This window comes from Podarcis cretensis (assembly GCF_951804945.1).
Source record: "Podarcis cretensis genome assembly, chromosome: 2".
In the NCBI taxonomy this organism is placed as follows: Eukaryota; Metazoa; Chordata; class Lepidosauria; order Squamata; family Lacertidae; genus Podarcis; species Podarcis cretensis.
The window spans coordinates 43,316,553-43,332,729 of record NC_137171.1 but is presented as its reverse complement, the minus strand read 5'-3'; the positions used below and the strand labels follow the sequence as shown (position 1 = coordinate 43,332,729).

General features: G+C 45.6%; 1 protein-coding gene across 3 annotated transcripts in view; it reads right to left on the bottom strand.

Moving 5' to 3' along the window:
• Positions 1–1,088: 1,088 nt before the first annotated feature.
• The window catches only part of GIPC1 (GIPC PDZ domain containing family member 1), a 29,795-nt gene continuing 14,706 nt past the window's right edge, over positions 1,089–16,177 (bottom strand). For all 3 annotated transcript variants that reach the window (XM_079966223.1, XM_079966221.1, XM_079966222.1), the window contains 3 exons: positions 4,057–4,169; positions 3,377–3,458; positions 1,089–3,146 (listed from right to left, as the gene is read on the bottom strand). In XM_079966223.1, coding sequence (XP_079822349.1) covers positions 2,995–3,146; positions 3,377–3,458; positions 4,057–4,169 — 347 coding nt within the window. In that variant the 3' untranslated portion in view covers positions 1,089–2,994. The remainder of the gene's footprint in view (positions 3,147–3,376; positions 3,459–4,056; positions 4,170–16,177) is intronic.

The window sequence follows — 16,177 nt, the reverse complement described above, 5'->3', positions numbered from 1 at the left end:
GTGCATCCTGACAGGGGATGAACAAGTTGGCCTTTTTCCCCTCATTGTTTGCGCCTTGCCTCCCATGGGGGGAAGCCATCCCATTTCCCAACCCCCAATCAGCCGGCAGGATGGCGTGTTTGTTCCTGCTTGTTGCTTCTCAGAAACATAGCCACAATAGTCCTACCCGATGCTTCTTCCAGCAGTGGAGACAGAAAGCGCAAGGTCCACCTTGTTGACTAAGGGTGGCCTGGTACAGTGGTTGCAGCAAGAAGACTGGAAGACAAGACTGCCATAAGCATCACTGCGGCCCCTCAAAGGGTGGGCATCTGACACATCCCTGCTAACTTGATTCTAAGGTGGGGGGAGAATTGGTATGTACCTGGGAAGGGGGGAGCAACTCCTTCCAATACCACATGACCAGAGCATTCAAGGGCCTACACGGCTTACTAGGAGCTGTAGAATCTCAGAGTGCCCATTAAAATGAAATTGCTGGCTGCACACAGTGCAGCATCTGGTTCCACTTCACATGCAGGGCCATTTCCAACCCAGCCCTCACCAACCCGTTTAATATTTGGACTGTTCCAAGCAGGGAGATTTAGAAATATTTGAGCCAAGGAAACACAAATATCACAGGGCAGAAATCGAACGACTACTTTGAGGTTATTTGCTCTCACTCCAGAGGCAGACCCCTAGCAAACGAGACACATTATTTTTATGTGTTGCTTTGACAGGGCTCAAGCATAGGAAAAAGTTGCACCTGGCCATGAAGTTAGGGTACTGCAGTTGTTTTACTGGGTATTTCTCTGGGTAGTTTCCTTTTTCCCAATGTGCCATCTGCAACCTCTCTTTTGAGGTAATTGCTACACGCACTTGCTCACGTCTCCCTTAGCAGCAACCAGAGAACTGTCTTGCTTACCCAGATTTGCAACACCACCCTAACCGGCTGGGTCCCAACTCCCGCATCCTACCATTTCCTCCACAGAGGAAGCTTTAATTTTTGTCCATGTCAGCCAAGAGATGGGATAAGCCGGAACTCCACTTGTGGGCACTCTGCACCTCCCCTCCCCACAACACACCCCTTAAGCACACATGCAGCCAAAAAGCAATTTAGTAATGTCAATATATTTTTATCTTAAAGATGCTTTACACATAGAATACAAAAATATGCCCAAGGAGAATGTGGTGCCTGGTCTACCCACAAGGCTTCCGGTGCCAGGGCACAGGAAGGCAGCAAGGCTTGGCAGAAACCTCACCCACTCTGAGCATGAGTTGTGGGTCCCGAGGGCAACTAGGCTCCACATCCTACCTGGGGTTAGTGTCTTAAAGAGATACAGTAGGTGGATTGGGGCTGTGAGGTGTAATTGAAGAGGGAGGGGGCCTTCATGGCTCCTAGGGTGACCAGACAGTGCCTGAACTACAGTATTGGGATACAGTACAGGGAAGAGGCCCAACATTTGGGTGGGTGTGTGCGCGCGTGTAGTGTAAGTGAGAGAATAGCAATAATTTAACAGAGGCAGCTTTTCAGGCATTATTAACTGGGCCACCCTGGGAGGTAGGTCAGTATGACAAAGTTGGACAGATTAGTCAAAGACAGATCTCGACAAGGACATGCCCAAACCCAGACCGCAAGGAGAACCTGCTGCTGTTGTTGCTTGTGGTTTTGCTGCCCTCTGGGAACGTCCCCAGTGCCAAGCAGCACCACCCTGAGCAGAGGAGTTCCCCAGAACCAGTCCAGTAAGGGAATATTCTCAGCAGTAATTGGGACGGGGGAATGCCACTGGTGTGACAGGCTCAGCAATGGCTCATCGCCAGTGAGACACATGGGACGACAACCTTTGTACTATCCACACAGTGTGAGTGACTGGGGGCAGGAAGCTCAGCTGCAGATGGGGGGTGGCGGTTAAAGAGAAGGTGGGCCTTGAAACTACACTTCGCTCTGGGGAAGCGGTTGGGGGCAGGACAAGCCAGATCCATTCAGGGGGAGTGGGAGTGGCTGGCTATACAGCCTTGTGTCTCTGCTGCCAGCTGTTCTCAGCCATGCCCAACCAAAGGAAGCTTGAGACTGCCGCTCAAAATGGATTCAAGTTCAACAGCTGATGATGGGGCCGGGAAGCAGAGGCAGGCTTTGTTAGGCATGGTAGGACCAGCAGTTGAAACTCAGCTGGAAGGGCTGCTTAGCCACATGGAAGGAAAGGATCTCTCTAGGAAACAAGATTGGGGTCGGGGACTTTATTTCCTCCACCAGTTTTTTTTTTTTACCTTGTAATCTGATGCTCTCTGATTTCTGAGTGCCTCTCTTGCATTTACTACCCAAAGCCAAGCTACGAGGATCAAGCAAGAGAGAGCAGCTATGAAACGAGGCCCACCTGTGGCAACAGAAACAGCTTCCCAGTGCATATCGTACCAAAATGGATTGGAGCTGGACCAGCAGAGGATGTTCATGCTGGAAAAGAGGGATGAGTGTGTGTACCCTCTTAGCCTATCCAGAGCAGATATGCACAGTGAGGAGCTTTTGCCGCACCTGCCCACCCACCCAAATGGTTGTGTCAGGGCTGTCCAAACCCATCCGAGCTCACCCCAGCCTCATCCATCACCTGAGAGTGCCTGTGAGATTCCCCCCAGACTAACTGCCTATCAGGATGCCTGCATATCCTCGTTCAAGGATAGGCCTGGAAACCAGCAAGGAGCAGCTGCATCTCCCTGAGAACAGCAAACTGTATGAGCAGAGTGGCAGAAGCCAAGAACTGGCAGCAAGGGACTCCTAGAAGACTGTGTTCAGGTCTGAGGGAGCCTCATGCACAAAGAGGTGGTCAGCAGCAGTGATTCTGGCCCCCATTCACATTACACTTCAGTCATTAATGCAGGTGACTTATTGCTCGAGGGCCTCTCCAGCCCCTAGGGAAAGGAGGCAGGTGTGGCCCAGCATCGAAGTGAGGGCACAGTGGTGTGCCAGGCCCACCAGTGGCCTGCCTAGTAGTCCTGCCTGCAGGGTCCAGCAGAGGGCGCAGAGTCCTAGTAGCGCCCAACCTTGGCATCGCCAATCGCTCCCCAGACGTCGAAGACAAACTCGTCGGGGAAGGCAAAGTCCCCCAGCTGCTCGTCCAGGGACTCAGCAAATTCGTCAGGATTCCGTTTGTCCTTTCCCAGCTCCACCATGGTAGCAGCTGTGTGGGGGAAAGGAAAGAAAACCAGAGGTGAGCATCTGCTCCACACCCCAAACAGCTCACAAGCCAACACAACAACTGAGACAGAGGCACAGGGAGAGCTTCACACTGGCTCCCATTCCAGCATTGGAAAGGTGTGCAAATCAAGGGGAGATGCCAGCAGTCTCTTAACTAGTTTGCTTTGGGTGGTTTATTTCCAGATTAAAAGAGGAAAGGTAGCGGCAACTCACCTAGCTCTGTGTCACGGATGCCCATGTAACTCTCCAAAAGATCATCAACCTTCTCGATGGCCTTTTCCTCAAATGCAGATGGCTGTGAAGAGGAAGAACACAATGACTAAAGCAGCAACAATGTCTGTTTTCCTCTCTATTAACTTGAGGGGTGGCCGCTGCGACTTGGCTACAGCTACTAGCTGACAGGGCCAATGGGTCTAATGCAGAAGAAAATGGCTGCAATGTGACTGAAGAATTTTGGTAGAGATTGGAGAGTGGGAGTCTCTAGAGCTGCTTATCCAGGGACCACGTGCGGCTCCGTGTCTTCAGAAGATGCATGAAGGGGGTGAGGAAGAGTACCAACCCAGGGCTGAGTGTATCAGCTAGGCTATCCCTCTTGCCACCAATACCATCATAACATCCCTTTACTCCTCTGGTCTGCACAATAACTTGAAGGAGAAGCAGGGAGAAGGAGATGAGAGAAACAGGAGAGATGCCTGCTCCTTCTCCCCCCTCCTCTAAAACCATGCCACAAGAAAGAGCTCAGGGGCAGGGGGGAAATATGCTGCTGGGCATCCCTCTCACCAGAGGGGGATGGATTTGTGGACACCTGCTCTAAACCACTCTTGGAAAAAAGTGGAGCAGAGCAGGGCTGCTGATCCTACTGCTCTACATTTCTGGGCTTGCTGAACACACACCTGTTCCTCCACAGTGGCTGGTCCTTTGGCCCGAAGTCGTAGGGTGCCCCTTCCTGTGCCAAGCTGAGCGCTCCCGCTGTGTTTGCCTCCTGCAGACCGCTGACTGATCATATCTGGAACAGAGCAAGAGAAAAGCCCGGTGAGCTTTTTTGCAGAGTCTGCATGCTGGTGGTCCCAGCTTAGAAACAAACCCAACAGAATGTTTTCCACATGATGTTTTCAATATGATGTGCGGGGCAACATGCACCAACCAAAGAAAGAAAGAAAGAAAGAAAGAAAGAAAGAAAGAAAGAAAGAAAGAAAGAAAGGGCAGAGATTGAGAGAGGCATTCAAGAAATGGTGTAGGCAATAGCAATGGTAAGGACAATCTTTCCACAGTGGAAGCTAAGAAGGGGAGTGATGGCAAGGAGACCACTGTGAAGCAAGCTTAGGAAATGCCATTCTATGTAGCAGAAGACTTTTAAATATATAAATATATCCCCAAAACACATCAGGCCCATTTCCTTCTCACATCCCAATGCTCAAATAAAACAAAAAAGACATCTTCTCAGCAGCAGCTCCCATGCCTGCAGATGTCATATTTCCATAGCCCTTGCCAGAACTGCACCTTCTGAGTCTACGTGCCTCTCAAGGCACTGTTAATTTCAGCTGAAGAATCAATTAAAGCCCCTAGGGAGAGGGAATTAGTCCTGTTAGATCCATGGCTTGCCAAGGGGTCAACGCCTCTGCAGCATCAAGTTCCCAGATAGAGGAAAGGGGAAAGGGGAAGTGGAGGGGGGTAAAGTCTAGCACTGCAGGACAGTCTGAATTAGACATTCTTTCTAAAGGCAAGACTAGAAAGAGTGATGTTGGAAGAAGCCAGCTGTGTCAACACCAAGGGGGAGATGCGGGGCAAGAACAGAAGCAGGGGGAGCAAACTTACAAGAACTCTACCCCAACAAGGTAAGCATAATCAAAAACAAGATAGTGATAACAGAGCTATGCTGGGCAGAGGAGATGCAGAGGGCCATTTCACATGGAGCAGAAGAGCAGTTAATTCAGGGTTTGTACCAATGTGTCAAATGGCACCTTTCCACGCTTTCAGGTTATTGTTGAACATACTGCCTATGGCAGGGGCAGGGGACCTATAGCTTTCCAGAGGTTGATGGATTACAACTCTCACTGATCCCTATCCCTAACCACTGCTCACACTGGCCATGGCTGATGGGGATTGCAGGGCAGCAGCAGGCAGAGGGGCACAAGTTCTACAAGTTCCTACGAGGAGATCTGTGAGCTCCCAATCCAAAATACAGACTGTTCTCTTCACATTATACCTGGAAACATGGAAAGGAAAACCACAAGGCGGTCACCTGTCTTTCTCTCACACACCCTCAGCTCCAGTCCCTCAGCAGCCTGCAGTGGACACTGTGGAAGAATTCAGCACTGCACTGAGCTGATCATTGGCACAAGCATCACAGCTGGAAAGTGGAATGAGTCCCTCCTCTCCGCCCCCTACACACAGTTCTGGGGGTTCTCCTGACCTCCTTCTCAAGCCAACTGAAGAGGCTATGCAGGGAGAAGAGAGGGGAAAGCCCCTCTGCCAAGCCGAAGTCCTAGCACAGGGCTTCTGCTGATGGGACCTGTTAGGTGGCTCCCACCCTGTGCATCCAACTGCAGTACAAACAGGATGGGCATTTCTTTCCCTGCCAGTATTTTACCTCTGGGAAGGTTTTGTACAAATTCTGCAAGCTTGAGAAAGCAGTCTTTGCTCACTTCCTCTGAACAGTGCATGAGGGTGGTGAAACCATCAGCCACAATGTCCTAATCTCCTTGCCATTTCCCGACTTCTGCAATTGCTTTGGGCCCCTGTTGCCATCACTGGTTTGTGGTGGTTCATCGAGTACCTGATAAGGAGGTTTGGCTGACTGAGCAGTTCTTTACACAGCTGCAACTGTCTGGCCTGTTGCTGATCTGGATGCTTCCTTCCCTGTAGCTTATGTTCATACTGCTTGTAAACTTATTCTCTAACCTCCAAGCAGACTGTAGCCGCAGGAGCCTTTTCCTTAAATCAGCAACATTATCCAAAGCACTCTCGCCACTTACAAGCAGTAACAGGAAGGCCACTGCATATAGCGGGCCCTTTCTGTATAGTTTACAGTGGAAATGCACAAGATAATATTTTATCTCAGACACTTTGCATTTTTGCCTACAGAACATTGTGTTGAACTACATGAACAGAGGGTCTATGGCAGATGTGTTAATCTGATGACATTAACTCAGGGCACTTTATGGAGGGACATGGAAAGTATTGATTCTTTAATGAAGCACTTAATAGGATTAGCCAACTGAACTGGCTGGGGAAAAAAGGGAATTTTGTCCAAGACATCTGGAGGGCACTAGGTTGGGGAAGGCTGTCATGAAATGGAAGTACTACTCTTTTTCACAACCAATTAATGGAAGGGTGATGAATGGTGCAAAAGAATACAGAACTGCAGTGATACCCTCCCAAACCCAGCATATGATCTGAGTTTATCTATTTTCCCCCCTGTTTTATTAAATTTGCTTAGTAACATAACATTATTATATATATTCTATAAAACAAAGAATACAGAACAAAATTCATTCATACTACAATGCCTAACTACATAAGATTAATATATATGGTTTCTGAAAAAAGGCTTACATAACAAAATCAATTCAAAATACCATCTGATTTACTTTTTAAAAATTTTTTATCTGAGTCTATCAGCAGGAATGCAGTGCTTAGAAATGGAAAACTTCTGCCAAGCTATTTCCCCCCGGTATATTCTGTGGTATACACTGGCCTAGTTGAATAAGCTCAAAAGTCCATGCAGATTTCCTGCCCAAAGGAACTAAAAAGCACTTCATATTAGTTCAAATCATTGCTTAAAATCTCTGTCATAACATAAGTGTGCAATGACACGGGGGCAGCTTTGAGAAAGGAATTAAAACAAGTGCTGAGGCTTTCAAATTTGCTTTGTTCTCTGAAGTCAGATGCCCAACACAACTAATTGGTGGGAGGCAGCCTCCAATCCAGTGTGTGGTCCTGGAAAAGTAACTGGCAGGTTAAAGCCCTGGCTGGGAATGGAAGAACACAATATTCTAGGAATGTCGCTGGGATGAGGCATTGACCTCCTTTGTCATGACGATTAGTCTGCCAGCTTATAAGGCAGATGCGTGCACGAGAGTGGTCACGTGCTTCTGCATAAGCATAATCAAGAAGAAATGGCCAAGCTTTGGGCAGTGGGTTGTGAGTGTCTCCCATTAATTTAATGAGGACTACATTCATGTTCCAGGCTAGAGCGGGTCTTTCCAACTGGAGGACAGGCTTCAATAGTCACTTCTATAGAAAACTTTAGTTAATTGCCAGAGGAGAAAGAAATGCTTTTGTTATCGATGTGAGAAGCCATTGCAACATATACTTTCAATGCAGTAACTCAGACACTTAATAAGTAAGAAACAGAGATTTCAAAAGAGGCAGTGAGAGGCAGCTCTGGAGCAAAAGCTTAGCACCTCTTCTACATGCTCCTAGCTCTTCATTTATAAAGGAACAACTTAGGTTTTCTATAGTTCACTATAATTGCCTGCATTCATAATGAGAGATTGTGCAGTCATTCTTCTATCAGCCAGACAGGTAGAGCAATTCCTGACTTGGATGAGAGGCCAGGCCAGCACTCTATGGCAGCCTTCCCTAAATTGGTGCTCACCATGTTTTGGACTACAATTCCCATAATCCATGACCACTGGCCAGGGCTCATGCCATGGGAGCTGCAGCTCAAAACATACAGATGGCAGCAGGTTGGTCCATCTAGCTCAGAAGTGTCCACACCATGAGCAAGGAGCCTTTTTAAGGTCAAAGGCTGTATAGCCAGCCTTTGGGTAATCTTGTGGGGCAAGCATTCCAAAGCCAAATGTTGGCAGAGCCAAAGCCAAACCTACTTTTGATCAGCCATACTCAGTCATGTAGATCTCCCTCCTGAGCTATCTCCACTCCATGCTTCTGTCTCTTCCCTTGTATATAGGAATTCGGCTTATAAAAAGATCCAATTTTGTGTTAATGGGACTTTTTCTTCCTAATGGCCACACAAATGGGCAAATGCCATAAATGGGCAAGGCAGAATGAGCCATTCTTACCAACTCCTCAAATATCACACACCCCTATGTGGTCACAAAGACTTTGCTGGAAACATCTGCATTGCAGGCTGCTGGTTCTTCACCATGATCCAGGCTGACTGAGAGGAGGTTCTCCAAGGTTGCAAACAAGGGTCCTTCCCAGCCCTCATTGGAGATGCCCAAGCAGGCATATCTTGTGGTCCACCACCAAACTGAGATCCTTCTCTAAAACTAGAAGGAGATTGCACAGGCCAGTATTCTTCTCTTCCAGAAAGTAACTCCTCCCTTTTTGCCACATACATCAGCACACTTCGTGCATGTGTCACACCAATGTGATTCCATCTGGTGCTTCAATACACTGCTCCCAAGGACCTGCCAGGTTGTTCCACAACACACACATGTGCTCCTTCCTTGTTTATGTGCACACAGCTGTGGTGTTGTCTGTAATTATAACCAGAGTTTTCTCCAGGGGCAGCTAAAGACATGTAACGCCAGATGGCCGATACGCATTTTCCTGAGGTGCCTCATCTCCAGTGGCCTTGGCTCCTCATGGTGCATCAGCCCAGCCACCCTAAGGTGGCGGTGGCACTGGCAAGACAGATTAATAGTGCTTTTCTGAAACTATACTTCTTGATTGTATCGACAGACATGTTGATTGGGAATAGGCTCTACAGATCAATTGGCAAACTGCACGAAGAGGAACCCAATACTCTGCCCCTGCCATCAGTGAAGTCAGCCTTCTCCTTTGCCTTATCACATAATCCCAATGTCAGAGCTGCAAGGAGGCATGGTACAAATTGTACAATCAAGGCAACCGCTCTCTAGTTAACAAGGACAGAGGAGCCCCATGTCCAGCAAGCTGGGGTTTGCAGAGTTCAGTAATCCAGAGAAAAACAACTGCCTGCTCACGACATCCTGGCACCATCCCCAGCAGCAGCTGCCTGGCTCCTCCAAGCCTCCAGCACACCCACCCTCAGATCCCTCCAGCATTCCACTATCCTCCAAGTGCAAATTAGCACATTATGGGCCGCGGCTGTGCCAGGTTTAAGATCAGAAAAGGCTGTAATCTTGGCAGCAGACTGCCCTTAGACATTGGGATGGGCTTGGGCTGAGCTCAAACGTATGGCACAATTAAAGAGCCACGCGACAGACAATAACTGGCAAGGCTAACCTTGAACACCAACTTTGAGAACCGACATGCTGCCTGTAGGAAAGACCAGGATGCAGACCTAGCAATGGGACCTCTCTCTATATCCTGCCTCCCTGCGTTTTATGATGCTAGGGCAGACTTGCACAGGAGCTGTGGTCTCCAAACTGCCCCACTGGCTTTCACATGGGGACAGACACGAGAATGAGTTTTCCTCTGCTGCAGCGGCTCTTGCTTTGCATTCCCTTCCTAAGGAGTACACTTGGCCGCAGAGAAGAGGTGCTCTCGGTTAAGAAGGAAAGGGCAAAGGATTTACACAGACTGCTCTCCTACCCATAATTTATAAGCAACAGTTTCTAACACATACACACACAAAATAGGGAAAAACAACATTCACTCAGGTCCAATTCCACTGCTTCATGCAGCCAGCATGAGGTTATACACAGACCCTACATGGGCCTCCTCAACTGCTGAGAGTCTGCTTACAGCTCCCTACGGCGGAGCTGGGAATGCATAGACAGAAGCAGTACACATAAAATGCTCGGTTGTTCTATCTGGTCTGGCAGGGACATGTGTTTGGCCAGAAGCTGGGTACTATCCCCAGATGTTCCTGGCCCTGTTCTTTGTAGGTTTCCTGCCTCTGCCCTTTCAGCTCCATTGTGGGGACATTCCAAGGAATGATACAACCCTAACTGGGCGACAAAGCCTCATAGTATTCTTGGCTGGCCCCTGCCTTTAGACTTGGCTAGGTGTCCAGACATCAACAACTTTTTCATCACCTTCATTCTGAAGAGCAATGAGAGCCAGTGAAATAGCTAATCTGAAAGGGGTGGGGTGGAAACACACACACAGCAATTCAGAGGAGCCCATCAATGTAGACCGTGCATTAAACAGCCAGCTAAAATACCAATGAAAAGGAACAGAAAAGCAGTAGGACCAAAGTGCACACACAGAACGAGGGCATGCAGAGAAAGTATTGATTTCCCAAGACTAAGACTGTTCACCCTGAACCCCCATTTTATTCACCTAGGGACAATTCTAGCAGTGCCCCCTCCATCATATCTCTGTTATAGCAAGAGGACTGCAGTAATTGGCCTTTACCAAAAAGACCAACTAGAAAGATAAAGAGCAAGGGAAGTGCAGCCCCAGGAGATTCTTTCATTGCTCCAACATAAAGGGTCAATGTCTAAACAAATATGTGATGTGAGATTGATGAAAGTGTTTAAGGATGGAACCTGGCAGTTAGCAGGCAATAGCTCAAATCGGTTTATGGCATGAGTGGAAAGAACACTTGTGGATTTCTGGGAAAGAGACCTCTGCTTCAGGGTGGGCCCATGAGGACCGTATAGTCCCACATACTGGTAGAGAAATGAAAAATTCCACAATGTAGACCAAGCCATAACCAAGGGTCCAGCTAACACATTCGACTGCATCAAAAATTGGCACCTGGATAATTTTTTTAATGGCCATTTTATTTCTACATCGAAATGCTAGTCAGTGGCCTGTTTATTTCTCTTACAACATTAAATTCAAAACAAGTAGATCCCAGAAGTATTAGGGGGAAAGTTATAAAGATGTCAGGATATGAAATTTTGCTGGAGCTTATTCATACTATTAGGCCATCTTGACAGTAACTTTGTTGTCGGTTTATTATCTGCAGCAAAAATACTTTGGTGTTATTACTCTAAAATATATATTTTCTGGACATGTGGCTGGTCGTCAAAGAGTTTATGCCCTAACTCATACAGTTATGTGAAGGCAGACAACAAAATGAGTTCAAATGGTAACTGATATCTCTCTCCGAAGAAGTATAGGTACCAATGCTGTACTGAAGAAAAATTCCAAAATCCTTATTAAGGCAATACCTTTATTAGGCCAAGCAAAGTATCACAAGATAGCAGTCAACTTTTCTAGTTCTCCATAAACTCTTCATCTAAACGGTCAGCAAAGCAAGAAAGAAGAGGAAAATAAAATGTCACTGTCCTAAGGCAGACTGAGAGAGGGGCTAACAGACATTCAAATGAGGCTCTTTTAGGGACTATGCAAGTATTGGCTTGCACCAAGGCTTACTGGGAAGAAGAACCGGTTTGTTCGCTATGGTTCCAAGTTGTTGGAACCAAGTTGCTGTCTCACTGGCAAATCCCAAAAGCAAAAGCCCTGTTTCTGGAACCAATGAATCATTCCACAGCTCAGCTCTCCTAACCTGTGAAATACCTGTGCAGGTTAAAGAGCAACATTGGTTGCTTTCAAAATGATCCAGTGTCTAGGCAATAAATGGAACCCCATTTTGGGATGACTTGGTGGTTCCAAAAATTAACAGGAAAAATTGTTCTACTGGAAAAGTGCTAATTCTGTTTCTCTCTTTCTCTGTGTTTCTTCTCCTCACCCCCCGCTGGCCAGCCAGCTTAGCAAAGAACATCATTCACATCCAAGTATTGCATGATGGAGAGGAGGGAATCAGTGCGACCATTCCTAAAGCACTAACAAATATTAATCCAGCAGAGGAGATGAAAGTGAAGAACACACACACACACAACAGCCACAGCCAAGGAAGGAATAACTTGGAAAGTGGAAAATCATCCTTCCCAGAACTGTCTGGTGAGTCACTCAAGGAGGAAGAAACTCGCAGTGGCAGAGGCAGACTGAAATGATGGATAAGCTGTGCTGCAAACACAGCAGGGGTTGCAATGCATTTAGAAACTGGAACTGCTCGTGACCTATTCTGGGTAACACGAAGAAGCATTAAGCATAGCGGATGCACCGCAGACACAGAACTCCAAGGTGCGGTTATTACCCAGCAATGTGATCTTAGGCTCTCTCTGCTAAGTAGAACACTACAGGCGCAGGGAGGTTACTTAGTACCAGGATTCAAAGACATCCTGTATGGCAACCAGCCTAATGCACCAGCCACACAGGAATATAAAGACAGCACAAGGCTCTGACCAAAAGGGAGCTGGATCCTACCCAGAACACAGTTGTTAAGAGCAGGAATCTTTGCCATGCAGGAGATAAAATGAAAAACTGAGCTTTGTGTATTCGACATGGAGCTTCCTGCCCATCTTCTTTCAAGGGTCAGGGAAGTCCAGCCCCAAGTTTTGCTCCACAAACCTCTCACTTCCTCAGTTCTCCTCTGGGTCACTTAAAACTATCCTGCTTCTCCCTCCCCATCATGGATAACCTTCTCATTTTATACTGACTAAGTGCAGGATCCCTCCTCTAGAGACCTAGCAAAGCTTCTGGATAGAGAAGGGAAACCCACCCCTCTCTGCGCTCACTTGAGCCAACACTGAGAAAAATTGCTGCTCCATTCAGATACCAGTCCTGCTCTCCCAAAGCTAGCTATTCCACCTTACTACATGGCAAGGGCCACCCTCTCTGCTTGCCTAGGAAGAGGATGTGTAAAAAGAGTTTTTTCCACCCAGCAGAGATTTGGCTCAGGGTAGAGAATTCTATTGAACTGGTGCCACCCTGACCTCTGCTGGCGAGAGAAGACTGCAGCACTACAATTTCAAACAAGAGCTGCCTCTCCAGGGATTTTCTCCCAATACCGAAGTTACTTGTGTGCAGTATATATTTTGTTAATGCATGTGAGAGAGATTTTAAACTAAATGTATATCCAGGTTTTGCCAGCACATTCTAAATCCCAGAACTGCACATGTGAAAACTCCCTCAACCATAATGTAAATTATATGGTGCAGGTGCTTAATGAAGCTCCTGTGCCACATTTGTGCAAGCTTGTTAGAATCCTAAAAACTGCAGATATCCATTTTTAGTGACCAACTGCTTTACTACTGCAATAAGCTCTATGTGGGGCAGCCCCTGAAGATGATCTGGAGGCTGCAGCTCATGCAGAACGTGGCTATCGGGTTGGTAAGTGGGTTAGCCTGATGGGACCATGGGGCTGTGTGTGAACTACCAGGTCTAACATACTAGCATTCAAAGCCTTAAACAGCTTGGGACCCAAGTACCTGAAAAAAGCACCTTCAATTACCAACCATATTGAGACTACGATCGACAGTGTCACCAGTGGGGATTGGCAGAGACTCGTAATTGGGCCTTCTCAGTGGTGGTTCCTCATTTGTGGAATGCTCTCCCTAGGAAGGTGCACCTGCCTCCTTCATTATTAATTTTCAGGAGGAATTTTAGAAACGTTCCTTTTTACGCAGGCATTTTATGACTAAAAGATAGTGTCTACCCTGAAATTATGAGCTGCGAGAGTAGGTGATTGTTTTAAACTATTTTTTATTTGCCACCCTGGGTTCCTTTAGGAGGGAGGTGAAGATATAAGCCTAATAAATAATAATATAGTTGGAAGAGATATTTGAAAACAGTAGTTGCTCAAGATAAGTAAAGATGAAAGGAGGAAGGTAATATGAAGCCCAAACTTACTCATTTTCTGAAGAACTTTACTGAAAAGTATCCCATGTTTTGTTTTGTTAATACAAAATCAGTGCACAGAATCAGTGCAATTTATGTCTCAGCTGTGGCTTGAACCTTCACTATGCTCATGAAACCAATGTGCAAATTAGGTCAATTACAAACAACTGCCTGGGCATGAGGCCACAGCTAATTTGAATAAGAGTCCTTTCTACAAAAATAGGATGTTCAGTCTGCTGAAGACCATGCAAGGCTGGTGCTGTAGCACCAGCGACATCTGTTGGCTGCGTTACAGCACAACTGTCAACCAGTGCCATAAACTTCTTTTCTTATCGTTATCTTGTTTCACAATATGGAATTTGGCTGGCATGCATGTCTCTGGGATGGGAAAGCCAAAATATATAAAAGTTTCATGAACCATGTCATTGGGAGAAATTTGTATAGAGTCTGGGAGAAATATAAAAATTTGTTGGAAAGAAAAACACCCTTATGGTTATCGCCAACCAAAGCAATTACAATTAAGACAATAAATATGGATAGACGGTGGGAGTCCTTTTGAGACTTGTTGGAATTTTTGGGGCGAGAACCCAGATTGAAACCAATGGAAGGAGCCAAGTTACTGATTGGGTTACAGTACAGTATCATCAAATAAGAAAAATGGCTTTTTGGACAAAAGCTCACAATTTGAAAGAGAGTTATTGCTGAATAAGGAAAAACTACTATCTAAAATGTATAAATTATTATTGGAGTGGGAAACAAAAGACGAGGTGGTTAAAGCGTCAATGACCCATTGGGCAATGGATATATAGGGTACAATATAAAACTAAACCTCTGGGAGAAACTTTGGAAGAATGATTTGAAATTTACTGCATGCTACACACTGAAAGAGAACTATATGAAAATGATCCATAGATGATATTTAACTCTGAGTAGATGGGCTAAGATGTATAATGCAGAATCTGATTTGTGTTGGAAATGTAAAGAAGGAGAAGGAACTTTTTCCCATATGTGGTGGGCAAGCAAAAAAGTTAAAAGTATATTGGGAAATGATATACAATGAGATAAAAAAATGTTCAAAACAACTCCCAACCCCGCCCCCCCCCCGAAACAGAAGCATTTCTCTTAGGAATTGTTCAGACAGAGGTTTCCAAGAGTCAGGAAAAAAATATTTATATATGTAACAACAGTGGCTTGGATTTTGCTAGCCCCAAAATGGAAAGTGAGGGAGGTCCTTAGCAAGGAGGTCTAGCAACTTATGATGATAGAATATGCAGTTAGCAGTCTAATAAGTAGAATAAGGGAGCACGAAGAATAGGTATTTAAAGAGGAGTGGGAAATTTTTGTCGAGTATATTGAAAACAATTGTGCACAGTTGAAAACACTGGCAGTATTACAGTAAATTAAACAGTATAATATATATTGAAATAATGTAAGAGAGGAAAACAGAATTAGATGGATAGATCAAAATATGCAGGAATGGTGTTAAATGACCCTTGGAAGGAGGGAGAGAGAGAGAGAGAGAAGTCAATGAATGTATGGTATAATAAAAGATGTTTAATTTGAAATGTAAAATTTGAAAATTTAATAAAAAATATATTAAATAAATAAACTTATTTTCTGGGCTGTATGCACTCACAGCACTTGAAAAATAATTCTGCATGCACACAATTTAAATTCTTTGGCAAGAAAAATGGGCTGTATAAATAATGCAATCTTGCACAATGTATTCTGGATTTGATAGTCATTTGGAGTGGCAGGGGATGGGGAGAGGAGGAAGAGAGAGGAGAGAAGAGGAGGAGGAAGAGGAAGAGGAAACAGGGCATCAAAGTCCTCTCCAGCTACTCAAAATCTTATTCTGCCACCTATCTTGATTTAGATTTCAGCAGGTGTGATCCACACATTATTGAGAATAGCCACCAATCCATAAGAAATAGAAAATTGCTTTTATCCCTTTTTTCTTTTAAAAAGGTCCTCAGGAAGTTGAAGACAGACATAGAGTACACCTTCAAAAATAGCACACACTGCAAGAGGGCAAACTTCCCTTAATTCTAAGCTCAGGTGAGTCTGCTCCCAACTGAAACAGAGCCCATCCTCTTCGCTAATTCTTTGACACAAACAAACTGCATTTTGAATAGAAGAAAGGTTCAGTGTTTCCCTCAGCTAGGCTCATACACATCATGGAAACTTCTCTGTGTGTCTGTATTGGGTGCAAAACTTACAATTTTGTCTTGCATGTCATGAGCAAAATGTAAACCATGTTTTGCTCAAATTTCAGTTTAGAAGCTAACAGGAAACCAGCCTGCTGCAAGTAGAGAATTCAAACACACCCTTTGTCAACCTTCTCCTATTACACCAGGTGGTTGCCAAGTATTAAAACACTTCTTCCTTAGAGGAAGAGTCTATAAACCTGCCTATAAAAGGTGCACAGAAACCAGAGGTTCTCTTTGATGAATTTTCTACTCTTAAATGTGTGCATCGTAGAAA